General features: G+C 43.3%; 1 protein-coding gene across 1 annotated transcript in view; it reads left to right on the plus strand.

The window, feature by feature from the left end:
* TRPC7 (transient receptor potential cation channel subfamily C member 7) overlaps positions 1–25313 on the plus strand; it is a 173053-nt gene that overhangs the window by 87241 nt on the left and 60499 nt on the right. The window contains exon 3 of the mRNA XM_062189952.1: positions 5263–5445. Within this exon, the coding sequence (XP_062045936.1) occupies positions 5263–5445 (183 nt within the window). The remainder of the gene's footprint in view (positions 1–5262; positions 5446–25313) is intronic.

Raw genomic sequence — 25313 nt, forward strand, 5'->3', positions numbered from 1 at the left:
ACCTTGTATTAAAGAAAAATTTCTTAGTCATGACACCAAAAGCAAAACCCTAACAGAAAAAATGATAAATTGCCCTTTGGAGCTTACTGTTAAGACAATGAGAAAATAAATCACGTACACACGATTATTTCCCATATATGGGAAAATAGAATTAAAAGGTAAATTTATTTGGGTGCAAAAAAATTTTGAAATCATGCATACCTTTTTTTTCATAACATAAACTGTTTGAAGACCCCCATATATTAGTACAGATGGAAAACTGAGATACAGAAGAGTGCAGATTTGCACAGTTTGCCAGTTTTACTGGCAATAGGCGCTTACACCTCAGGTCCATCACACTTCAAAACCTGTGTGCTCACCTATCTGTGCAATTTTGGGGGGATTCAAACATCCATATGCCTAGCTACCCCTTATCCTCCCTGACATTAGTTGAGAGTCTGCTCCAATTGGGCCTCTAGTTTGTAGCATTTGCTAAGTAGGAGACATGTCAGACCAATCTGTTTTGAATCTTGGCTCTGCCATTCAGTAGCCATATTAGGCAAGTTCACTGCTCTGATTCATTCAACAACCATCTATTGAATTCATGTCATGTTTTAGGAATGTCCCTATTCAGGAAATGTTCCAAGACCTTAGGATAGACATCTTTGAGTAAAAAAGAAAAATCATCCTGCCTTCAACAAGCTTACATTCTACTTGGGGACATGGGCATAAATATAATCAATTGGTTAAACATGTAGTATATCAGATGATCATAGTACTATGAGCAAAACAAAAGGTAGGGAAGGATGATTAGGAAGGCTAAATTGAGTGACATTTGAGCAAAGACCTAAAGGAGGTAAGAAGGTGTTCACGCACACATCCAAAGAAACAGCATTCCAAGCAAACAGAGCAGCCAGTGCAAAGATCTAGTCCAAGCAGGGGCGCCACAGTGGCCAGAGCAGACTGAATGAGGAGGGAGGAACAAAATGAGAAAGAGAATGGGATGGCTGGAGACTTAGGACAGCACTTTTACTTCAGATAGGGGAGCCACTGGAGGTTTTGAGCAGAGTGACACAATGATCTGACCTCTTCTGCGAAGTATATCTCTGAGAACAGACTATAATAGACAATAGTCAGCTAGGATGACGGTTTGGATGCAGGTTGAAATAAAGTAATTGGTGAAAAAGAGATCAGAGTGTGAATATGTTCATAGGTACAGATTGCAGGATTTGCTACCAAATTATTTGTGGGTTTTGAAATAAGATAAAAACCAAAGATAAATCTGGGATTTAGTGAGTACTGCAACTGAAAGAGAAGACTAATTTATGTGGAAAAAAACTAGATCCAGAGCTGGCTGGGTGAAAACTGAAACTCTATTAGACATTTAAGTATAGATACAGGTTGGCAACTGGATATACAAGTGAGTCTTGAATTCAAGGGCAAAGGTTGGATTAAGAATATAAATTTTGGGTTCATCAGCATATGGGAGATATTGAAAGACAGGACAGAAAATAAGATCATGAAGACAAATAGTAGCACTCCAAGGAATAGACACATCTTTGGGGTATTCCAAAATTAAGAAATAAAAGAAATGGGAATGAATCAATAAAAACTGCAAAACAGGTTATTCAGGAAGAAAAATCACCAAAGGGTATTTTATGCTGGAAAGCAAGGAAAGAATATGTATCAAGGAGGAAGAAGTGATCAACTATGCCAAAGCACTTGATAGGTCATGTAAAATGAGGACTGAGAGACAACCGTAGAATTTAGCAACATGAAAAGTCATTTGTGACCCTAACAAGAGCCATCACAGTAGAGTCCATGGGTGTCCCTTATTGAACGGGACAATAAAAAGAGTGCACAGAAGGCAACTGGAGACAATGAGTGTAGACAACTCGATTGAGAAGTTTTCCTATAAAACAGAAAATCAGAGTATAATTGGAGGAGGAAGTAGGGTCAATAGACATTACTTTTAAGACAAGAGAAATGGCTGGTGTCGTGGCTCACTTGGCTAATCCTCCACCTGCAGCGCTGGCACCCTGGGATTCTAGTCCCGGTTGGGGCACCAGGTACTAGTCCTGGTTTCTCCTCTTCCAGTCCAGCTCTCTACTATGGCTCAGGAGGGCAGTGGAGGATGGCCCAAGTGCTTGGGTCCCTGCACCCACACAGGAGACTGGGAGGAAGCACCTGGCTCCTGGCTTCAGATCAGCACAGTGCCTGCCGTAGCGGCCACTAGGGGAGTGAGTGAATCAATGGAAGGAAGACCTTTCTCTCTGTCTCTCTCTCACTGTCTAACTCTGCCTGTCAAAAAAAAAAAAAAAAAACAAGAGAAATAACAGCATTTTTATAAGCTGAACCAGTAGGGACAAGGAGAAACTGACAAAGCAGAAGACAGAATGGAAGACTGCAGGAACCCTGCCCTTGAGTAGGTATAAGAGGTTGATTTCAACACACACGCAGAGGAACTGACCTTGGAGAGAAGCAGGGTTGTTTGCCCACAATAAGAGGGAACACAGAGTATGTGAGTACACATGTATGTAGAAGGATATATGTGATGGTGTGAGCATGTGTTATTTCTCTTCTGATGACTTCTCTTTTCTTAAGGAAACAGGAAACAAGGTATCATCTGAGAGTTGGGAGTGAGGGAGATGTCAGAAGGTAGGGCATAAAGTACAAAATGCTTGTTTAGGACAGGAGGAGAGTAAGTTGCCCTAAACACTGAAGACCACCTGAGGTTGGAGTTAGTTTACAGCTGTGTGTTCTCAGCCACACTTACAGTGCAGAGGCAGGATCAGAGTAGTGGAAAGTTAGAGTCAACCAAGATCAGGCTTTTATCCAATGAGGACAATGAAATAAGAGGAGCTCAAGAGAGGTGATGATATACACAGTCAAGATTTATAATGATTGACTGTAAAATAAAAACCATCAAAATGTAAGGCAGTGACCTAAGAGAGTGAAAATCAGTGAAAAGGAAATACGGTCAATAGTTTGTACGCCTGTTGGAATCAAAGGAGTGCTTGAGTTGGGATTTCAGAGGTACATACAAGAAGTGAAGTCATCTTCCAGTCTGAGTGTCTAATGCAGAAAGCAGAAAGCAATATACCTGCTTTGGCTGTGCTAGTGCATCCCCTTTTGATGGCAGCCTGGCTAAAAGAGTCCAAGGAAGTGGCATTCTACAATGAAGTGGAACATTTCTGTTTTCTGAACTGGGCTGAACCTAGGTATTCATAGAGGCTCTGGGCAGCACAGTTGGACTTGTTTCTGGCAGGGAGAACTTTGGGCCAAGGCCTAGGTGAAGTCCTTTCTACTTCCTTTCCTATAGCCATCCATGTATGCGACTCCAAAGAGAAGTTCCCATCAGGAGATGAGTTCTGATCAAACCAATAGTGTCCTTCTTACCAAGAACAGGCAATAACATTCAGGGAAACTTCTTGTTCTCAAGAAATGGATGATAAAGTTGCCAGGGTGGGGATCAGAGACTCAAGGAACCTGAGCTGTAGCAGAGCGACTGCCGGGGTTGAAAGGGATCATGTGGCGAGGAAACTCACCTTGTCTATTTTGCTGATCCTGGTGTAACTTAAGCCTCCCACCTCTGGCTCATAAGGGTGATGCAGGATATCTTAGCCAGGACAAGGTCTAAGCAAGCTTTCTTTAGCATTTCTTTTACACAGGCCTAAGGGTGGGTTCTCAGCCACCTCAACTCACACATCACCCACAGACCACATTTGCCTTGTTCAGAATTTATTTTTCATTGCTTGGTACATAACATATCCTCAACAAATGAGTGGATAGATAGATGTGTGAATGTTATGGATGGAGAAGCACACAGAACATCTCTTCATGTCGCTCCCCAGCTCTGTGTTTGGTGCCAAAATCTAAAACACTTCAAGTGTTTTTACCTAATTTTTCTCCAAGACAATGTGCCTTAGCTGAGTGGCCATTTTTCTATCTAATTTTCTATCCTTCTTCTGCCTAAATTCTATATCAAAATGAAGGACAGCCATTTTCACCCGAAAACATTTTCTTGATCCTCTCCTTCTTTCAGCCATCACTTACTTACTTCTTTCTCTAACACAAAGTGACACTTTGATGCAGCAGCCCTGGAAGGAGACAAAAATCATTAACTCAGAAAAATGGCTAAGCTCCTGCAGCTCGCCAGGCTCCCCCTTACTCACTGAGGAATCCAGGTTCTGGAAAAGCAAAACTACACTCTTGTTTGCCAACCACTATTTACAGTCTGAGGGTTGTAGACAATCATTAACATCGAAAGTGACATTTGACTCTTGTGTAGCTTCTGAATAGACTCATTTCAACTGAAAAACCAACAAGGAGTCCTCCAGGGGAAAACATTATGTGGAGTAGTGGGATTAGAGTGACATAAGACGTTCAGTAGTTCGGATCATTACCTGGAATCTAAGCAGCCTGGCTAGGGAAGAGAGAAGTCGTGAAGTCACTAGGAACAGAAGTCAGAATCTCAAAGATACTCAGACAGGTGTACCCAGGGGAAGGAGGAAGGAAAACCAGGAGCAACTCATTAAAAACCAATGAAGCAATGACAAAAAAAAAAAAAAATGTCAAGACCTGAAAATGTTTATTCAACAGGCAGGTAATTTAAGGAGCCATGATTTGCCATACAAATGGATATGCAGTAAGAAAAATCCTGATAGATTTAAATTACTTTGATTTTAAAATGCATAATTTACAGACAGGCTGTTAGCCCATAACATGTACATTTCATCCCCAGTGTTAGCACAGCAGCCATATATCTCCAGCAAGCTTCCTATAGGGAGCCATCACCACTGTAGGCTAGTGCTAAGGGAGGGGAGTGTTATTTCTGCCATCCTCAGTTCAGTTCATGTCCTAATTACTCTTCTCCCAGTATTGGCTCAGAATTGGACACAGAAAGCTGCTGTCATGAAAGAGCACAGTGTACAGTGTGCCTGGCACTCAAATCACTTACAGAGCAAGGTTAAAAGATAGATTCTTGGATCTGTCATCAGAAATTCTGACTCAGTAAGTCTGGGGTGGGGCCTGACAATCTGCAACAAATGTGACACAGGTGGCCTCTGGACCACACTTTGACAAGTGCTGACTTAGGGAAGGTGTCCTCTAGGTTGTACGTTAGAAGAAACTATCCTGCTTCTGGATCTAGCATCCCCTTTGTTCCAGGGTGCTCCATAAGCTCACACTTGGTGAACAGTTGCTGATCAACACTGCTGTACTGGACAAGCCAATCTATGGGGCTCACTGTGCCACACCCCTGATTTCTCTTTATTCTGTTAGAACGATTACAGGAAGTTATCTATGCAGTGCAAGGATTTTGTGGTGGGTGTGCTGGACCTGTGCCGAGACACAGAAGAGGTGGAAGCAATTTTAAATGGTGATGTGAACTTTCAAGTCTGGCCCGACCACCACCGTCCCAGTCTGAGCCGGATCAAACTCGCCATTAAATATGAAGTCAAGAAGGTAAGCTTCCCTATCCCTGCTGGCCATCCTGCCTTTCTGTACAGGGCTGCTGGTGTAGCTTTGTGTTCATGTGTATTTTATGCACCCACAAGGTGACTATGAGGACACTGAGTTCCCTTTAGTTGGGGAAATGCCTCCCTTGCAGAGCTGTTCAGAGTCTTTCTCACCAGCTCCTATGACCTCAAGCCCCAGCCCACCAGGAGAAAGAGAGAAATCACGATCATCAGTCCATGAGCAGATCTTGAACCTGGACCAACAGAAGAGAATTTCAGCTTCTAAACCAATGGCAGAGACATTACAGTGACGGCTCCCATTAGTTAGTAGCCATTTCCTAAGTCTTACATGAGAAACATGTCACTAGGGCCTTTCAATATCATTTATTGAGTTTCTTCTGTGTGCCTGGGAACTAATTGTGTTGAAAATATTTTAGTATAGAAGGTCTGTGGAATCCATGGTTCTGGGAGGCTTAGAGGAATTTCAGTCCAATAGGGTATGAAAGCTCTTACTAAGAAGTTCAAGTAGATTTTGCCAAGAGCAAGCTGGATCCACTTCCTTGATACACTTCAAGGTATCTTTAATAGCCATTTTCACTCAGAAGCCCTCACATCCACAGTAGTTGGTCAAAATGAAGTCCAGAGGAGCCAAAGTCTATTATATTTCCATTTTGACTGTACTCTGGATTCTCTTTTGTTACCCAACATGATTCATACTAATGCAAACTGAAGAGCTCCAAAGACCCATCTGTTCAAATATCAATGTGCTTTTCACATAAGCAAGGCAGCCAATCAGTTTTTGAGGAGTCTTATGTTTTTCACCTATTTTTCATATTTTCTTATGGTCCAAACTGACTGGTATTTTAAATGCCCTTGGGCTGAACTCTGGGCATTTCTCCTCTTCCCAGATTATCTTAATTGGTGTGGGATAAACTAGCCTTCAACAAACCATATATATCACTGTCACTGATCTCAGGAGACCTTCCAAATTTGATGGAAAAAAAAAAAACTTCCTGTCCTTTTACTTTAATAATAATAATATATCCTAAGAAAAACAGCTTTTAGAGTCCCAAAGGTAAAAGTGATGAACCATGGGAAAGGTGGCCTTAGAGATTAATATTAGAAAGCACAGAGTTGGGGATGGGTAATTTGTGGAAGTCAGGATACAGTTTCAAGTGTAATCCTATCTTCTTAGCTCAGGGAAACTCATTTTTTAGCCTAAACCAAGAGCTTACTGAGACTTTTCACCAAAGCACAGCAACCATGTCCTGAAATTGCTGTGATATCAAACAAACGCAAACCAGCTGGGTAATAGCAATGTTGAAATACTAAAAAAAGAGCTGGAGCTTCCAAAACTACAAATATTCCCTTTCTTCTCCAAGCCACAGAATTCTCCTGCCTCCTAATAGAGGGTAAAGGTAAAAACAGCTTGGAAACCCAGAGCACAGGAGATCTTGGCATTCACAGATTGATAGCCAGTTTTGGCTATTCATGAACAATTCCAACATTCTAAGGATTGGAGGCATTCACCATTTTCTTGAAACATAAAATAAAATACTCTAGCAACACTGCCATTTATGGCACACTCAGTCTAAAAGTCTCGCCTTCCATAGCTATATGATCCCTTACTACACGTTCCCTCTTATTGTTCATTACCAAGTACAAAATGGTCCTGGTAATGAATGAAAAGAAAAAGTGAAGCCCACCATGAACATGACAATTTAGGTCACAATAAAAAGGTTTCATGAGGGAAATTATTTGTTCTAGTGGTTTTTGCCAATTAGGAGAGTCTTAAAATCTCAGGAAATACCCATCATGAACGTCAAGTGTCTACTACAATCCATAGGTAGGAAGGTGATAAATGTTCTGCATAAAATGCCAGTCTTATTCATTTCAAGGAGATCCACTGGACAGATTTTCTCAAACCATGTATGCCATTGTGCAACAACAGACTCCTGGCCTTCCTTGACAACTTATTCCACCATGAATTACCAGTGAAAATACCTAATATAAAAAAGGCCTGTTAGTATTTTAATGAACTTCCATTTTTAATTTATGAACTTTAGCATGCTTAGATGAACACAACATAATCCTGAGTATTTGCCTAATGAAATGCCTACCACTATGGCCTATTTACAAACACATTGCCTTGTCGATGGCCATACCACTCTAAACGTACCCAATCTCATCTGATCTCGGAAGCTAAGCAGGGTCAAGCATGGTTAGTCCTTGGAAAGGATACAAATATCTTGCTATTTACAAATGAGACACAGAGACAGAGAGATATCATGAGTCTTGAGTCTGGAATATATACCTTAAAAAAACTCCTAAGGCTGTGCGCACATGTCAAATAAACCCATTAATTCAGCAATTAAAGTAAACTAGTTGTTCTTGGAAGCTCCATGGATAAGTAGTAGGTGTTCCCTTACAAAGAAAAGAAAAAACATTTTGTGTTCAAATAAATTAGGAGACCTTGAATAAAACAGTCAACACATTCCTTTGCTTCAAAATCTTATAGCATCCTTAATATGCATCACTACTTTAGAAGAAAGGTATCGTAAGTATTACTGAGCACATAACTATTTCTTCTGGAAAACTAGGTTTTCACATGTCAGTCTTTGAGAAGTTCTCATAGAACCACCCTGCATGTCCACAAAATGCCTGGATCTCAATGAAGTGGGTGCTACTTTGGCTGGCACTGTGCCCAGGTCATGTCTTTCATTTGGATGTTGCTTCTTTCCAAGCTGCACTCTAATGTCTCACTCTTTGGCTGGCTTAGCCACGATGTCAGTTTCCTTTATAGGAGGATGGGCACTGTGCCCACCATCACACAGGAGAGCACCTGGCAAAGGGGAAAGAACCCTGAAATGGATGCCAGGTGATCAGATTTCTAGCCTGATTCATACACTTACTACTCATGTTGTACTGGGCAAGTCAGGGAAGCTATCTGGGTCTCATTCGGCATCTGCAACAAGAACATAGAAGATTCTACTCTGTGAGCCGAGCTTTCGTGAACTTTCAAACAAACTGATATAAGAAGGGCTCTATAAACAACAAAACTCCCTGCAGCTCCAGGAACAAGCACCACTACTGTCATCTAGTATTGACTTTCCTTGGGACTCTGGAAGTCCTTTCACCTCTGAGACAGTCCCATATCCTTGTAAAGAAAAATAAAACTTTCTAGTTCACTAAACCTAAAATGTGAAATTTTAAGGTTTTTAAAATTGCTTTTAATTGATAGTTTGGCTAAAACTCATTTCTAGTAGAAGTTACAATTGGGTTTAAGGATCTTGAGAATGTCCTCTTTTCCCCTGTTATCTCTTGAAAGAATTCTAGCAATGTCCCCCAAGGAAGGACATCATTCATATAGCCCAACATTCCTCCCAGGAAGACAAAAAAGTTTGAGGATATGGTTGTTCTCCCTGACTTCTGTCTTAAGAGGACCACGCTGCTCAGGAGGCATGTCAGAGATGTGGCTAGGGGATGCCCATTAGGGTCAATCCTGCGTCCAACTACTCGTTAGAGGCCACTCAAGTAATTCACTTATCCTTCAACCCCCAAGGTTTCTCACTTATGTCATCTGTAAAACTGGGATACTAATGTCTACTTCAAAGTGTTATTTTAAAAATCATGTGGAATCACATGTGTGCCTCAAATGTCTCTGCAGGCCTCATGAGCCTGTGAGTTTAACCGAGGAAGTACAAAAGTACATGTTGCACTAGCTTATACTTAATGCTCACATCACTTCAGGATGTTTGTGTTAACCACCTGAGTCCAGGCTAGCTCTCAGGAGCCACAGTTCCTTCCAAAGCCAAGCTGGCCTCTGGAGAAGCAAGAATAAGACCCTCTGCCCCATGCTGAGTCACACCTAAGCGCATAAGCAACTCTGTGTGTGGCCCACAACTGAAGAAAACAATCCTTCCAGCTCTGGCCTGCAGTTCCTCTGTATAAACAGTCTTTGGCCTTCTCCTTCAGGGCCCTGTTGAGTGAGAGACATCTGGCTGTGTTCTCCATCTCCATTTCTTTCTTTCTCTCCCCGCCCTCCCTCCCTCCCTCCCTCCCCCGGAACTGGGCCTAAATATCCTTCTCAAAAGCCCTCTTCTCGCTCTACATCAACTATAAACAAATGCTTAGAGGACTTCCAGTCCCAGTAACTGGGAAAACACAGCCAATCTGTAAATCAAGTTTAAGCTCAGTAGGGCACAGGTTGTACCCACAAAGGGTACACACTCAGATGCAATCCTTGCTGCTCTATTCTTCTTGATAAGTACAAGACATACTCCTTTCTTCTCTTCCTCTCTCTCTCTCCTCTCTTCACCTCTGGGCTTAGAGGGATTATCTTTTCCTTCCTTCCCCTACATCATCTCTTCCTCCTTTCTAACTTCCGTGGGTCTTAACATGGATCAAATGTACCTCCTATTCACTGCAGAAGAGGACTGTGGGCATCAATCCCTCAGGCTCAATTGTCAGAGGACAGTGAGACAAAGAGAAAGTCCTATTTTGCATGATACAGACCTTAACTCCTCTTGAAAAGGAGATGGGGCTTCTTTGGATATAACTAAGCAAAGGTGTGCTGCTGACAAAACAAAAACCAAACACATGAACATTTTTTTCCAAAATATATTACGCCCATAGCAGAAAGCACATCTATTATCACATAGTATGGCAGTATCACCAACAAGGGAGATTGGTTCCCTCTGACAAATTGCTTTTGCCACCACCATGAGCTCTGCAACAAATTCAGACTGACAGGAAACCCAAGAGGAAGCCATAGTCTTGCCCTCAAAGAGCTATGAGTCGCCTGGGTGAAACGAACAGGCAACCCATGATGTGACCTCATCAGCTTCTGCACAGGGCGTGCCTATAAGCATTTCACTCACTGAGCAAAGTAGAAGTCACAGATGCAACCTCTTCCAAAGTCCTAGAAGGTCCCTAGTTCTAGCACCCATAGAATGTGCTCTGATGTGGATGCCTCTGATAATGGCTCCAGCCATCTTTCCTTTCATCTGTAAGACACCACTCCCAAATACTCCTCAGGAAGCAGCTGTGGTCCTCCCAGGCCTAGCAGGCCCAGGAACCTTAGAGGTGCCCTTTCTTGGCTCTATCACACTTCCTGGGTTATTCTTGACTGAGAAAGTTGGTTTCACATGCAATGAAGACCCAATACAGGACCATGGAGAGGGAGGAAGCAAGAAGATAGTTGAGAGGACCCTTACAAGCCCCACCACAGTGACATCGTTCCCTTCTCTCCATGCTGCTGTATTAAGAAAATAATACACCCATGCTCTTCACCAAATATTCACTGATTATTTATTAAACATTCCTTGATGTTCACCACTTCACCATTGCTCAGGGGTGAAGATACTGAGAAGACCAAGAGCCAGACCCTGCCCTTGAGCAGCAGTGGAGAGAGTATTAACAAAGGTTTCAATCCTTTCTGAGCAGGACATACAGGAGAGAAAACGGGGCCCAACGAGGCTCTGGTCAGCTCTGTTTCAGACCCTGGCAAAAGTTTTCCCCAGCAGAAATGCTGATAGTAGGATTTAGTGGATGAGAGCCAGATGGATTGGCAATGTAGACAGAGAGAGGTGAAGGGTACAAGCCATAGCCCATGAGGAAGAGGGTATGTCAGGGAACATAGTCAGTGGGGGATGAGCATTTCCCTGGGCCTGTGTCACTGTGAGGAAAGAAACAAGTTTAAAAGATTGCTTACCAAGAACCTGATCCTAGAGGGCATTACAGGCCATGCATAGGCCCCTGCCAGCACACCAACAGAGCTTGATGCAAACATTCTGTTTTCTACTGTCAGGTATGGTAGGCATGAGCCTCATGTGGCTAATTAGCCCTTGCTATGTGGCCAGTGTGATTATGCAACTGAATTTATAAAGTAATTAACTAAAAAAAAGTAATTAACTGACAATTCAATAGCCATGTAGAGCCAAGAGTCACCAAATTGGACAGCACAGCTATATATCTTTATTTATGCATTCAACAAGGTTCTTCTGAGTGACTACAAAGTATACTTGGTATACTTGGCCAATCACTGAGGACATTGAAGTGAATGAAAATGACATGATCTCAGCCATCGTGGGGATGGCAGACAGAAATCAAAATGTCACACAAGTAACTTATAATTCTGCAATTATAGCAAATGCTATGGGGTAGACAAACATGAAATTGTGCAACTTCTCAAAGTAGATGTGACCTAAGCAGGGAGGTCAGTAAAGGCTCTCCAAGGAACTCATGCTTTCCCTGAGAGCTAAAGAATGAGGAAAGTTACCAAACGTAGGGAGGGCATTTCTGGCAGAGGGCACACATTCCAAGCATGTTCAAAGGCCCTGTGGTGAGAAGAATTAGCAACTGAAAGGAGAATGCCACCACGTGAGAGCGCATGCAGAGGAGCAGGATGTGGGATGAGCCTACAGAAAGGGACTAGCCCATGCAGAGCCTTGCAGGCCTTGCTGAAGGATTTTACCTTTTTTAAAAACAAACAAAAGGAAGTCATTTAAGGACTGTAATCAAGGGTGCCTGTGAAGATCAGGATAGATGGAAAGAGAGTTCTTCCGCTGAGAAAAGGCTGGAAGACAAAATGGGACAGGATTGCTGCAGCAAATTTCCTGGGTAAAGGGCCAGGCTGTCACTCAAGATCGGCTAAGTCATGCTGGGATGACAACCAAAATCCAAGTGGCAGTGGCTTTTCATAAAAGAAGCGCTCTTCACTGCCCATCTTATGTCCATCTTGGAATGGCATTTACTCAAAAACAGAAACTGGTATACAACCACCAATTCAAATGGTTCCTCCATGCCAGAAGGAAACTCAGTTCTGGAGAGTCTCACCCCAGCAATAGCATGTTTTCACCTGATGCTGCTTATTAAAACTCCCTGTGAAAATTAGCCCTGCCTTCCACCTGGTCAAAGAAGGCCCAGGAAGTGTAATCCTGTCACAGGTCTGAAAGGAGAAGAAACCAGAGCTGTTGGGCAAACAGCACTAGTGATGACCACAGAGAAACACTGAGGGTGATCATACTGATGACTTCACCTTCTCTGTAAACAGGCAGCAGAATCCCCCTGCGAGGTCAAAGCCAGCCTGAAGAAGCACAAAAATATTTGGGAAAAATTCTGTGGGAGCAGTAGGGAGCCAGACAGTGGATCCCACAGTCCAGGCAATACTGTGGATTCTAAATCCATTGGCAATGGTCTGCATCCTTTTTTTTTTTTCAATCATACGTCATTGGGCTTATACTTATTGTTTGTTTGTTTGTTTGTTTGTTTGAAAGGCAGGGAGAGAAAGAGAATGATACTTCCATTCACTGTCTCACTTCCCAAATGCCCACAACAGCCATGGCTGGGCCAGGACCTCCATCTGGGTCTCCAATGTGGGTGGCAGGGACCCAAGTTCTTGGGCCATCACCTGCTGCACATTAGCAAGAAGCTGGAGCCAGAAGCCAGAGCAGGGTACTGAACCCAGGTACTCTGACAAGAGATACAGGCATCCCAAGTGACAGTTTATCCCAGTGCTCCACAGCACCTGCCCTTGGCCTGCATTCTTAATAAAAGTAGATCTCCATAAACATTGGTAACACACCAAACCAGTGTCCTCCTTAAACTTTAATTCTCTGCTATAAGCTTCAAGATTCAGGGTGAGAAGCAAACAAAATGTACTCTCAGAGAAGAATGCCAAGGAAGGAGCGGACAAGCTTGGAAGAGACAGTGGTAGGGGCACCATTCCCCATATCACCATTCTGTCTAAAATTAGATCAGGGCCTCTAACCTCATCAAAGTCTCTGCTTCTTTTTTCTGTGACCATTTTGTGCATACTTTATAGACTGGCCATAAAGGGGCCTCTCTTTCTATCTGGAAAAAGTTGTAGGAGAAGAAAATAGGACTTGTCAGGTAGCAGTACAGTTATGGCTAGGAGCCGGCCTGTTTTTTGCAGATATGCCCTGCTTGATGTGTGGGCTTACAAGGGCCTCATGGGTACCATGGACCTTGCTCCAATTCTGCAGAGCCTCTGACCTGTGTGCTCAGAGAGACAGTGATGCCCAGCAGTGGGAGCAACCCTGGTTGGTAGTCTCTCCCTGATGCGGTGACCATAGGGAGGAACACCCGAGAGAGGGTGAATGCCTTCTGCTGGGTACTCTCATTTCCTCTGTCTGCACAAGGCACAGGCAGGGCCAGTGAGCAAAGGGGACCTGGGGACATCAGGGCTTTCTGGAGGACAACTGCGGGCCTGTCAGACGCTCACATGCTCTGAGCAGCCGTTCTCCCACTGTGTTTTCCTGCAGAGGCATCACTCTAACAGATGCTCAGAGTTAGGAAGATCAGAGTTGTCACAAACACAGTCTGGCTGGCCAGGCACTACCCCAAACTGCACTGCATGGTGCCCACAAGCTGCCAAACACTACTGGAATCTTCTTGTATTGAAAGCATCCTTCATCACCCTCTTTGGAAATCCCTCTTAGTACTTCTGTAGCTCCACCTTGGCCACAAAACTGATCAACGTCCATTACTCTCTGGCTCAGAAAGGCTCTCTTTGGCATGAGGAGGTTTTGTTCTGCTCAAGCAGCCACTCTTTAGAAGAGAAGGAATAATCTGAGTGCTAAGCATGAACTGGGATCCCTTTTCTGCCACGAAAAGACCCCAAGACCCTTCTGGGCAGCAGTATAGTGTGGTAGCCAGGAGCCTGACTCAAGTCCCAAGTCTTTCACTTACTAGACACGTGGCTTTACATAAATTATCTAACTTGTGCAAATTACTTATAGCTTTTGGGCCTAATTTGCTCATCCATATAATGGGAATAAATGATAAATAATAGTCAGTGTTTATTATCACATTTAATGTACTTAGAATGTGGTAAGTGTACAATAAATCAGCTATAGGAAGCTGTGTGCCATTTTGTATGCAGAACTACTTTTACAGCTAAATCAGCACTTGCCAAAATCAGCACTATTTAATAGTTGGAGCCAGGTAACTGCTGTGAGAACTGTCCTGTGTATCACAGGCTGTTTAGTAACATCCTTGGCCTTACCCAGCAAGACCCTGTTCCCAGCTAGGATCAATCAAAACTGTTCCAGAGACATCATCTCTAATGCCTTGGGGACAAGGAAGGGGTTTGCAAAATCACCCCCTGCTGAGACCTCTGGGTTGCTTTCTCAGGGCCTGTGCCCTAATGAGAACACCGACTACAGTTACCAAAATCATGCTGGATCTTTGTAGACGGTGATTCTCCAACTTCTAATGAACCTTGCAAGCCTGGTAGAAATCACCAATGCCTGTGCCTCACTCAGTTTCCAGTGCAGCTTGTCTGGATGGCATCATGGCCAGTGTGTGTTAGAGGCTCTCTCATGGTTCTGGTTTTCTACAAAAGATGGAGCTCCTGGAAGGTAGCAGGAGCTGTGTGCATTTGTTCCAGGAGGACCTGTATATTGAGGGGGGAAGCAGCGGCACCTTTCCCCTGAGGAGGGAGCTCAGATTACCAAGGCTCCACAGTGGGTCTCAGGGGTGCTCCCTCTACTCAATAATGAGAGCCAGCCCCCCCCCCCCCCAGTCCAGCTCACTCTAAGCTGGGGGAAAGCAGGGTGCCTAAGGTGTCCTCTGGCCCTCAGGCAAGCCGCACATTGTCTGGCAAGACTTTCTCTTGTGCACATTTGCAAAAGAGATTTCAGATCCTCCAAACAAGGGTTGTCACAACACAGAAGAACCCAACTGCCTTTTTGGTCATTTTGCAACTTTTGGTTCACCTCTTTCAATACATAAATATTTTCACAAAAGGATAAATATTCAGTGCATTTTTCTTCTTCTTGGTTATCATGTTCCCTGGGAAGCCTTAGCTGTGTAACTATCATCATATTCCTCATGTGCTGCATTTGTTAGAACAATCAGAGTCTGACTATCAGTAAATTCTGTTGCAGGGATTAACAAGTAGGGAGGAGTTTGAGGAGCATCTGAGTGAGGAACATAAACTTCCCTGTCCCCCTGAGAAACTGACACAGATCAGATCCCATTTACAACCCCGAATGCACAGAATAACAAGAGCCATTTTCAAATTGCCACTTTTATCCCAGAGTCAAACAGATCTTAGAAATTACAGTCTCCCGCCGGCACCGCAGCTCACTAGGCTAATCCTCCGCCTGCGGTGCTGGCACCCCGGGTTCTAGTCCCGGTTGGGGCACCGGATTCTGTTCTGGTTGCCCTTCCAGGCCAGCTCTTTGCTGTGACCTGGGAGTGCAGTGGAGGATGGCCCAAGTGCTTGGGCCCTGCACCCGCATGGGAGACCAGGAGGAAGCACCTGGCTCCTGGCTTCAGATCAGCGCAGTACACCGGCTGCAGCGCACCGGCTGCAGCGGCCATTGGGGGGTGAACCAACAGAAAAAAGGAAGACCTTTCTCTCTGTATCTCTCTCTCACTGTCCAGTCTGTCTGCTTTTATATATATATATATATATATATATATATATATATATATGAAAGGAAATTACAGTCTCCCTCAGGGCCCAGTGACTAACTCCAATAAGTTAAGCTAAAAAACCACTACACCACTACACATTTCTGTCTCATTGCTTCTATGGTAAATGTTCATATATAGATTCAGAGTTTTAATGAGCATTTGATCTTTCATATATTCCTCTCATTATGTACCATAATACATTTTTTTAATTAACATTCACTTGCTTAAAATCACTTGCAAATTTTCTTGATGGAAGGGGAGCTTTGTAAGTTTAACTGCAGATGAAAATTTTTGCTTAAGAGAGTTGCTTTAATTTGTGAAACCAAGACAGTTATATATTGATTCCAATACAATCTAACTGGTCTATCTACCTCTTCTCTCTCCTCCCCCTCATCCTCCTTGCCCACACATAAAAGCACACAGGCAACAGTCAGAGAATTTTTTAAATAATCAGATCATGTCTTGCCCCCACTGAAATCCTCCACCTATGGATGAACAAGCCAGGCATAGTCACTGTCCTCGGGAAGCTCATAGCCTATTAGCTCTCAGTATTATAAGCACAGCTTGAGACAAGAGTTCTCCAGCTAGTGCCTTACGAAAAGTGGGATCTCAGGAGAAACCTGCAAACAGGTGCAGAACCAGGATGGGCCAGAAGCAGCAGCTAAGCTCAGACATGGTCTTCAGGAAGTCCAGGATCAACTTGACTTCATGAGAAGCCTTGGAATGTGAGTAGCACCACAGAGTTGTTCCAGATGAAGGCTGGGGAATAACCTTTGTACACCTGTATCTGTCAGTCATTAGCTAAAGTCTACTCCCAAGGGGAGGGTATAACATCCTAGCCATTTCTGGGTCCAGCAGGTTCACAGGCTGAGAGGAATTTCTGGAGAAGGGTGTGCCTATGAACTTCGATAGCCAATAGCCCTAGCAGCTAGGGATGGACACACTTTCCTAGTAAGGGGGATCCTGGCAGAGCAGGAACACCTTCTTGCCCCTAAAGCACTTTCAGTCCATCCATTAACTGGAGCCCACATGGTACTGCCCGGCCTGCTGCTGTCCTCCTCTCTACCTTGCCTCACAACTCTCTCCTGCTCCCTGACCTCCAGCCACACCAGCCTCTCTTTTCTCCAACACTCTTGCTCCTGGCCAGTGCTGGAACCAAGGGAGGGATGGGTCCCTTCCCCTCAGCTCTATGAGGACCGTATCCCCCTTAGAATTCCAGGGGGTCTCCAGACCCCCAATCCATTCATAGCCAGCATCCTGCTCCCTCCCTCAATAGCCCTCTTTGTAATGAAGACCACTCTTTGTTTACTTGTTCAAGAGAACTCTGTGGTGGTAGCTCACACACTTCCAGCCTAGAGCAGGTCTAGACAAGAAGATTCTCAAAAACAATTGTTAAACGAGTGACTCAAGGAGTAAATGTACCACACCTGAGTTTTCTCCTAGTTTTTATTTTTCTGAAATATAGCAAACAACGACATGAGATATATAACATGAGAAATATAACAATCAACAACATGAGGTGCATTCCTAAAAGCTTATTAAGGAAACTCAGAATTCTCTTGAGGATCAAAGTGAGATAAACAGGAAAATATCCCAGAATGAATGACTAGATTAGGCACTGTCTCTTCCTTAAACTCCTACAACTATCACTGAGTCCGTGAAAACCTGGTTTATGGCTGATGGCCTTATTTTACTTAAAAACACAAAGAAATCACTTAAATATAAAATACCATTTAACTTGTGATAATTTGGTCTCCAAATCACATCAGAAGAAATTTAAAATTAATCTTCTTATAGTTATTACACACTTAATAGGACACTTATCATAGTTTGCTTGTTTAATAAGTATACTTACTATAGAAGTGTTATCATTTGTAATCTGTAAGTGTTGTAATTTTTCTTTGTATAGTTATTATACACTTATTAGCATACTTATACAGGGTACTTGAAAAAGTCCTTGGGAATGCAATTAAAAGATAGTTAAAACTTTGCAAATGCTGCATAAGAGGGGTCATGATAATGTGTATTAGTAAAAAACTAGACATGGATTTCAAAAATTTTCTGCACCAACATAAACATCTTTTAATTCTATTTTCCAAGACCTTGTTCAAATACTCATGTATTTGAGTAATACTTATTATGAATTAATTAGTCATTGTACACTTACTATTCCACAGGAAGCCCATGTGCTGTTTTGCTTGCTCCTCTCCTCATCCATGTAACCAGCTAGAGGAGGCTTGAAGGACAGGATAATCAAGTAACACCTATTCCCAGCTAAATCTGGATAACAGAAAGACAAGACAGACCCAGACCCAGGTCCTGCTGCTCAGGAGCTCGAAGCCCACAGGATTTCACAGCTTGAAGCCCACTCTTTATCAAACAAGTAAACAAAGATTAATTCAGACACAAATGGCCTGGGAGGTCTTCATGGAGGAGGAGGCGGTAACCTCTGAGAGCTCAGGTGAAAAGGGAGAATACAGAGGGCACAGGGGACTTGCAGTTGCTCTAGGAGTGGGTATGTGGGCAGAGAGGAGCCTGGAGGGGAGGGGACAACAGGACAAGAGCAAGCAGGAGCCTGAGGTAGAGAGAGAGAGGGCTGGCTAGGGAGGCTGGGCCAGCCCAGAGCACTGAGGCATGAGGCTGTCATTGCAAAATGTCAAGGGCTGTTCCAGCGGTCTCGGCAGTCTGTATTTCTAATTATCCTGCACAACCAACATTATAAAAATAAGGAAGATATTTGAAAGGAAAACAATAATGTTCAATCCTATGCCCCCTACATCAATTGTTTTCTTACAGTCTTTGAATTCTTTCCCAAATGCAGATATGTATTTACATATTTTATAGCTATAGGGCAAATAATTTTGTGATGTGATTCACCAAGCATTTGAATGTGAACATTTTCTATGTTTTCAATAGTTACTGTTTTTATGCTCGCATAAAATATATATCCCATAGTTTGTGTTTTCTCTACTACTGAACATTGACTTTTTCAACATATTTATGTGGAACTATTATCTCCACATATACAGCCTTCTTTCCTTCTTTTCCACTGTTTCCTTAAATTGGATCAAAAAAACATAAATATCTGTTATGCTTCTACAAACGCACTGCAAAATTATTTTCCCAAAGAGCTATACTGGTTTTCAGTGCAGTCAGTGGTATTCATCTGAACTAGTTTCTTCGTACTTTTCAAATATTTGGAACTATTAATATTGTTGCCCTGATTTAATAACTGTAAAATACTTTCTTACACCTATTGCAAAATGCCTTCTTCTGATTACTAGGTAGATGAGCATTTTTCTATGTGAATCACAACCCTACTCCCCAGACTCCACACACCACCCTTTCAGTATCCTCTAGCATTTTCACACTGGAGCATTAATACTGTCCTTTTGATTTCTAAGACTCTTGTGTGACACAGAACTTTCTATACATCTGTGACCACACTTGTGGTGTGTCGTGACTACAGGTAGTCTCACTTCAGTAAAAGAGGTCAAAAGTAGCAAGGTTTGATGGTATAAACAGGAAAGGGAAGTAGCTAAAATGAGCGGAGTAGTCCAGGAGAAAGGATGAGTAATTATAGGACACGGCTATGCTCAAAGAAGGAACCTGTGTGACTACCATTTTGGAGGTATACAACAGGGTTTTGCAATTAATTCAGTCTATCTGCTTCTCTGAGATGCTGGTTTTCCAACCACAGGACAAGGGACTGATTCCTCAACTACACTAACAGAGACTTAATTTAGATGAGAGAGGGAATTCTATGTCATTTGGGAGCCTGGAGGGCTTCATGGTAGGATGGGGCAGCACAGAGCTCTAAACATCCCAGAGGAGAGTTGGGCCCACAGTAGAGGGGGAAGGGTTACAGCAGAGGACAAGGGGAGAGGAATCAGGGCTTGACAGAAAAACTGAGAAGACGGAAGGGGCAATATCCCTGCTCTTCACATGCATGCTGCATCCTCATGCAACCCCACCTTGTCTCCACCATTTTACTGATGAAGGAACCAAGGTCCAGAGAAGGGGAGCAAATCACATAAGTTGCACAGCTGGTAGAAAGTCAAGCAGGTACTGAAACTGCCATCTGTCTGGTTCCAAAGCATCTGTTCTGAGCTCTGTTCTTTGCCACCACACTGCACTGGGACCCACAGGTTAAGATAAGCTCCCCATCCAAGAGGCTGCCAGAGACACTTCCCTAATGGGGAGGACCAAGGGAGCCCACAGATCCTAGGGGCACTAAACTCTCAGCTAGCCCTTTCAACTCAGTTTCCTTTGAGTATTTTCAACGACAGCAACATAATACTTGTTGTTCTAAGAATTACCTTCGCTTAGTGGGCAAAAAAGAAATGTTAAAGTGTTGGCTAATTTGGAGGCTGCTTTCAGTGACCATCAAGCTAAAATTTAATGAAATTAAGACCCATTAGGGAGGATTTACAAAGACAAAGTTCCAACAGCCAAATCCATTAGCACTCAGTTACAGAGCCTTAGCAGATAATAAACCACTGCCCAGAGAAAACGAACTTTGTTCTGTGGGGGCAAGGGACACAGAGAGATACATCACGTTCTATCAGAATTTTAAATGCTTATTGTAGCTATAAAGGGCGCAAAAATATGCTGAAGGTTCTTCACAGGTTTTTAAAGATTTGTTCCTGAAATAACTGACTCCCTTCCATACAATCCAAAAATGCATGTTTCTGTTGAAAACACAGACCTTTCAACCCGATTTCACAAAAGACTCAATATAGAGTAGTGGTTAGACTCATAAGGTCTGGAGGGAGACAGCTCAAGGTCACCTTAGGCAAACCATTTCCTTTTGCTTTTCCCTCTTCTCTACTATAAGGATAACAGCACTTGCCCTAGACAGCTCCAGCACATAGTCAATGCTGGATAAATTCAGGGTATGAGTACGTTACCAATGCTATCTTTCAGGAATTGTTTTGGTCCATAATAGGTAATAGTTAGGGAGCTAGTGGCTGTGTATTATTTGGTGGCAGGAAAAGCATAGACCATTTCATGTTGTCATACCCTGTGACTTTAAAATGTCTCTACTGCTAACCTTAATCTATTTTGTCAGATTTTATTCTATTAGTAAATTATTTTGTATATAACTTATACATGTATATATATATATATATATATATATATATATATATATAACATTATTTAGATAATTACCAGAGAAATGGGCATAATCAGTATGAATTTGCTTCAGGAATCCCTGGGAACAGAAATACCACATCTTAACTGTTACTTTATTTAAGTCAAGCTCTGAAGCAAGTGTGTCTGGGTTCACATTCTGACTGAGACCTCAGATAAATTACTTAGTCTTTTTGTGCTTCTGTTTACTCACTTGTTCAAAAAGAGAGAGAAAGAGAGAGCACCAGTAAGTGTGTCTATGTCATAGAACTGTTACAAGGATTAAATTATTCAATATATGAAAATCATTTAAAATGCTGAGAATATGTGAAATCAGGCACATAGTAAGAACTTAAATGCTGGTCTCTACCATCTTTTAATTGTTCCAAATCCTATGAGATCTGGCTCAGTGTCTCTTGAGCAGGTTGCTAGGAAACTCTGTGTCTCAGTCACTCTGGGGCATCCTGCTCCGTGACACAACAGAGTCCTGAGGACTCACCTATGGACCCTAAGTGGAGTTTGTGGCCTTTGACCTTCTCTGGACACTTGATGCCACTAACAAGTTCTAATCATCACCATCTGTCCCAAGATGGGGCTCCATCTTACTGATCCAACACTTTTCTGTGCACCCACTACGGCTCAGACATTAGAGCAGGTGCTGGGAATACAACAAATATAGAAAAACAGACGAGACTCCCTTCATGAAGCTTCCAATGAAGCAAGATCTCTGGACTAGAATGGCACTGGGACCCTCCCCGAACTTCCACAAAAAAGAATCATGGTATTGGTCAGTCCCCTGGACACTGTGAAATGACCCTCATTTCAGGCTCCATCTACCTCCAGGACAGAGTACAAGTGGCTATCTGCCACCTGATGGAGACTCCCAAACCCCACTCCCCTCTCACAGACTCAGGAAGCCTCTCTCCAACATCAAGTACTCTCCTCCAGCCTCTCCCCTTCACTGGGCTGCAATCTCCCAAAAAGCCAACATGTGGTCAACAGAAATCCAGACACCAATCCCCCAGAAACGTTTAGCTTCTTCTTAAGCCAGGACCAGCAGAGAACAGAGCCCTCATGGTCACTCTCTCAGGCACAAAGGAAGAACGGCACTCACACTCCTATAACAAGTCTTTGGCTAGGAAACTGAAACGGACCCATCTCTCAGGAAGGTTACTCAGACACCAGCCACAGAGATGGGGTGAAGGAGGCAGGTGTGTGTGGTTCAGTGAGTGGTGGCAGCATCTGGACTACAGAGATGTCAGAGAGGAGGAGAATACAGAACAGACCTGTAGGGGCTGACAGCTAGAGGAAATTAACAAGATTCTGAGAGTGTGATTACAGCAGAGAGCAGTAGCCAAATTTCAAATAATCAGGAGGCCTAGGAAAACCAAAATCACAGGTTAGAACATCTCGATTAGAAGGGATGTTTCTACCTCTGAGGAGGAAGATGAGCATCAAGGTAGAGAATAGGTGAAGACCAAGGAAGGAGCTCCTGTCCAACAGTCCCAGAGAGGAAACAAGACAGAATACTGGGGACTGGAAACTGAAGACAGGTGTTCAACTTATCTTTGGTGCATAAAACTTAGGGAATTAGAAAAAAAATCAATCATTTTATTTGTTCACAATTCTATATATCAGGAAATCACAGAGCTCAGCAGGGAAGTTCTTATGCTAGAATTATTTACTCAGCTGTCTTCAATTGGTCAGTGAGTTGGGATGGAGATGCCAGAAGGTGACACCCACATTGCTGGCACATCAATGCTCCCTCATATGTTCTCTTTCCTGCATGTGGCTGCACTGAGTTTCCTCACAGTGTAGTGCCCTCAGAGGATTTGGACTCTTGCATGGTGGTGTGTGGGAAGACAGAGGGTAGAAGGGTCGGGGGGACTTTCCCAGGAGTGTAAGTAGGTGCTGGAGATCTCTAAGGCCATTCTTGGAAAGTTTTTGTTGCATCACATCTGCTATATTCTTGCGACAAAAATATGTCATTGAGAGCTAGCCCAGCTTCCCAGTCAGATCAACACACCCCTCCTCTTGATGAGGTACCATCATTGTCCCACTCTACAGAATGTGGGATGGGAGATACTGTTGCCACCACCTTTGGAAATACCATCTACCTCAGAAGGAGAGAAGAATTACAGCTGTCATTTGTGGGACTACACTATGGAGCTAAGGAGATGAAGCAAAGGATTCATTCATGAGTTAATTCAACATATATATGTGGAAAGTCTTCTAGGTCCTGAACACTGTTCCAGGACCACAGATACAACACAGTAAAAACATAGAGCTTACTCTTATGTAGCTGACATTCGAGTACAGAGTTTAGATAATAAATGCATAACAAATTCTGATGGTTGTTAGGTGATATAGATAAAGAATAATAAGAAAATAGGAAGGGACTGCATGGAGCTGGGGGAAGACATCTGTTTTGGACAGGATGGCCAAGGAAGGCCTTGGTGAATTTCAGGCATTGCCAAGAGGAAAGCTAGATCATAGTGAACAAAGGGGAAAGTGAAAGGCAAGAACCAAATCATCAAAAGCCTTATTGACGTGGAAAGAAATGTGATGGTTTTGTTTTTTTTTTTTTAAGCACAATAAACGATCTTTCATTTGGCTTGCTGTGCAGCTGAATGAGGCACAGTTCTTAGAAACCCACCCTCACTAGCCAAATAATGGCCCTGCCTGCCCCTGAGAAAGTGGGACAAGGGGAGGTTTTAAAATCCACCTCAGGGGCCAGCACTGTGGTGCAGCAGGCATCCCTCATGGGCGCTGGTTCGTGCCTCTGCTGCTCCTCTTCCAATCCATCTCTCTGCTATGGCCTGGGAAAGCAGTAAAAGTTGTCTAAGTGCTTGGGCCCCTGCACCCATGTGGGAGACCCGGAAGAGGCTTTTGGCTCTTGGTTTGAATCAGTCCCACTCCGGCCACTGTGGCCATTTTGATCAGTAAACCAGCAGATGGAAGACCTTTCTCTCTATCTATAACTCCCTCTCTCAAATAAACAAATAAAAACCTCTTTAAAAAATTTTTAAAAAGCCACCATCAGCCCTGCACCCTCTAATTCATTCTCAAACCAATGGGCTTCCCTTCTGGCAGAGCTGGGAGAGGTGTCTTTCTAATAGGCTCGACATAACAGTGACTAGAAGACATCCAAGTTTTTCTTGGGGAAAAAAATGTGAAAAAAGAATTCTGCATAGCTCCAGATGGCTTTTTAAATTAAATTAAACCACAACTGGCCCAGGAACTTTCCCCATCATAATTACATTATTGATCATTAACATTTAAAGAGGCTGCAAACAGAAGACTGGACATTATAATAAATTATCATTGTCCACTAGGCAGGTTCCATGAATCAAGTGCCCCTGGAGCCTTCTGAGACTGTCTGATGCTGTAATTCAAAGGGAAGATGTTGTTTTGCTCTTTAGTCCATGGGGTACAGTGAGGGCAGGAGTGAGGGAAAGTACATATGCACACAAAAAAATCTACAATATGGATATCTGGCCCATAGAACTAAAAATAAAATTCTGTTACAACTTCCCTAGCTCCCAAGGCCCCTTCCTTTTCTGATTCATGTTTGGTCTTCCTCTTAGCATGAATCACAGACCCTTCAGGGCCTCCCATCTCCCACTACACCTTGAAGGGCAAGCCAGCCTGAGCTACCTGCACCTCCCCTGACATGCCAGGCTCTGAGGCTTCAGTAATAACAGCAACAACAACGATTTATTAAGTGCTTAGCCCATGCCCTTTGTCATGCCAAGTGCTGTGAGCATATTCATTCAGTACAGCATCAATATTGTTGTCCCCACTTTGCAGATGACACAGACATAGCTCAGAGGAAGGCAACTTGCTCAGTATCACACAGCCAATCACAGGCACAGGCCAAGTTTAATCCAGAATCTGTGCGACTCTAGAACCCAAACGCTTTGCAGCTCCCTTTCCCCACCATGGCCTTCCTGACTTTCTTGATTGCCTGGGAATAGCATTCATGGTTCAGCACAGAAACCCCTCCCTCAGCAAGCCTTTCCTCACAGCCCCTCCACCTCCCAGCTGGGCTGCGTGCCTCTTCCCTGCTGTTCCATGGCACCCCTGGCCAATCCTGTTACAGCACTCTTTGAACTACTTTGTGCCTAATTAGCTGCCTTCCTGACAGGTTTGGGGTACCCTAGAAAAGAGGACAATATGGACCGTTGTGTTCCTGGCATCTGGCTCAGGGGAATCTTGTTGAATAAATGAACACAGATACAGAAATATAAATCTGAGTGTGCACAGATGTGACTTTAAACATTCACATCTTAGGAG

This window comes from Lepus europaeus, chromosome 4 (genome assembly GCF_033115175.1).
Source record: "Lepus europaeus isolate LE1 chromosome 4, mLepTim1.pri, whole genome shotgun sequence".
NCBI lineage: Eukaryota > Metazoa > Chordata > Mammalia > Lagomorpha > Leporidae > Lepus > Lepus europaeus.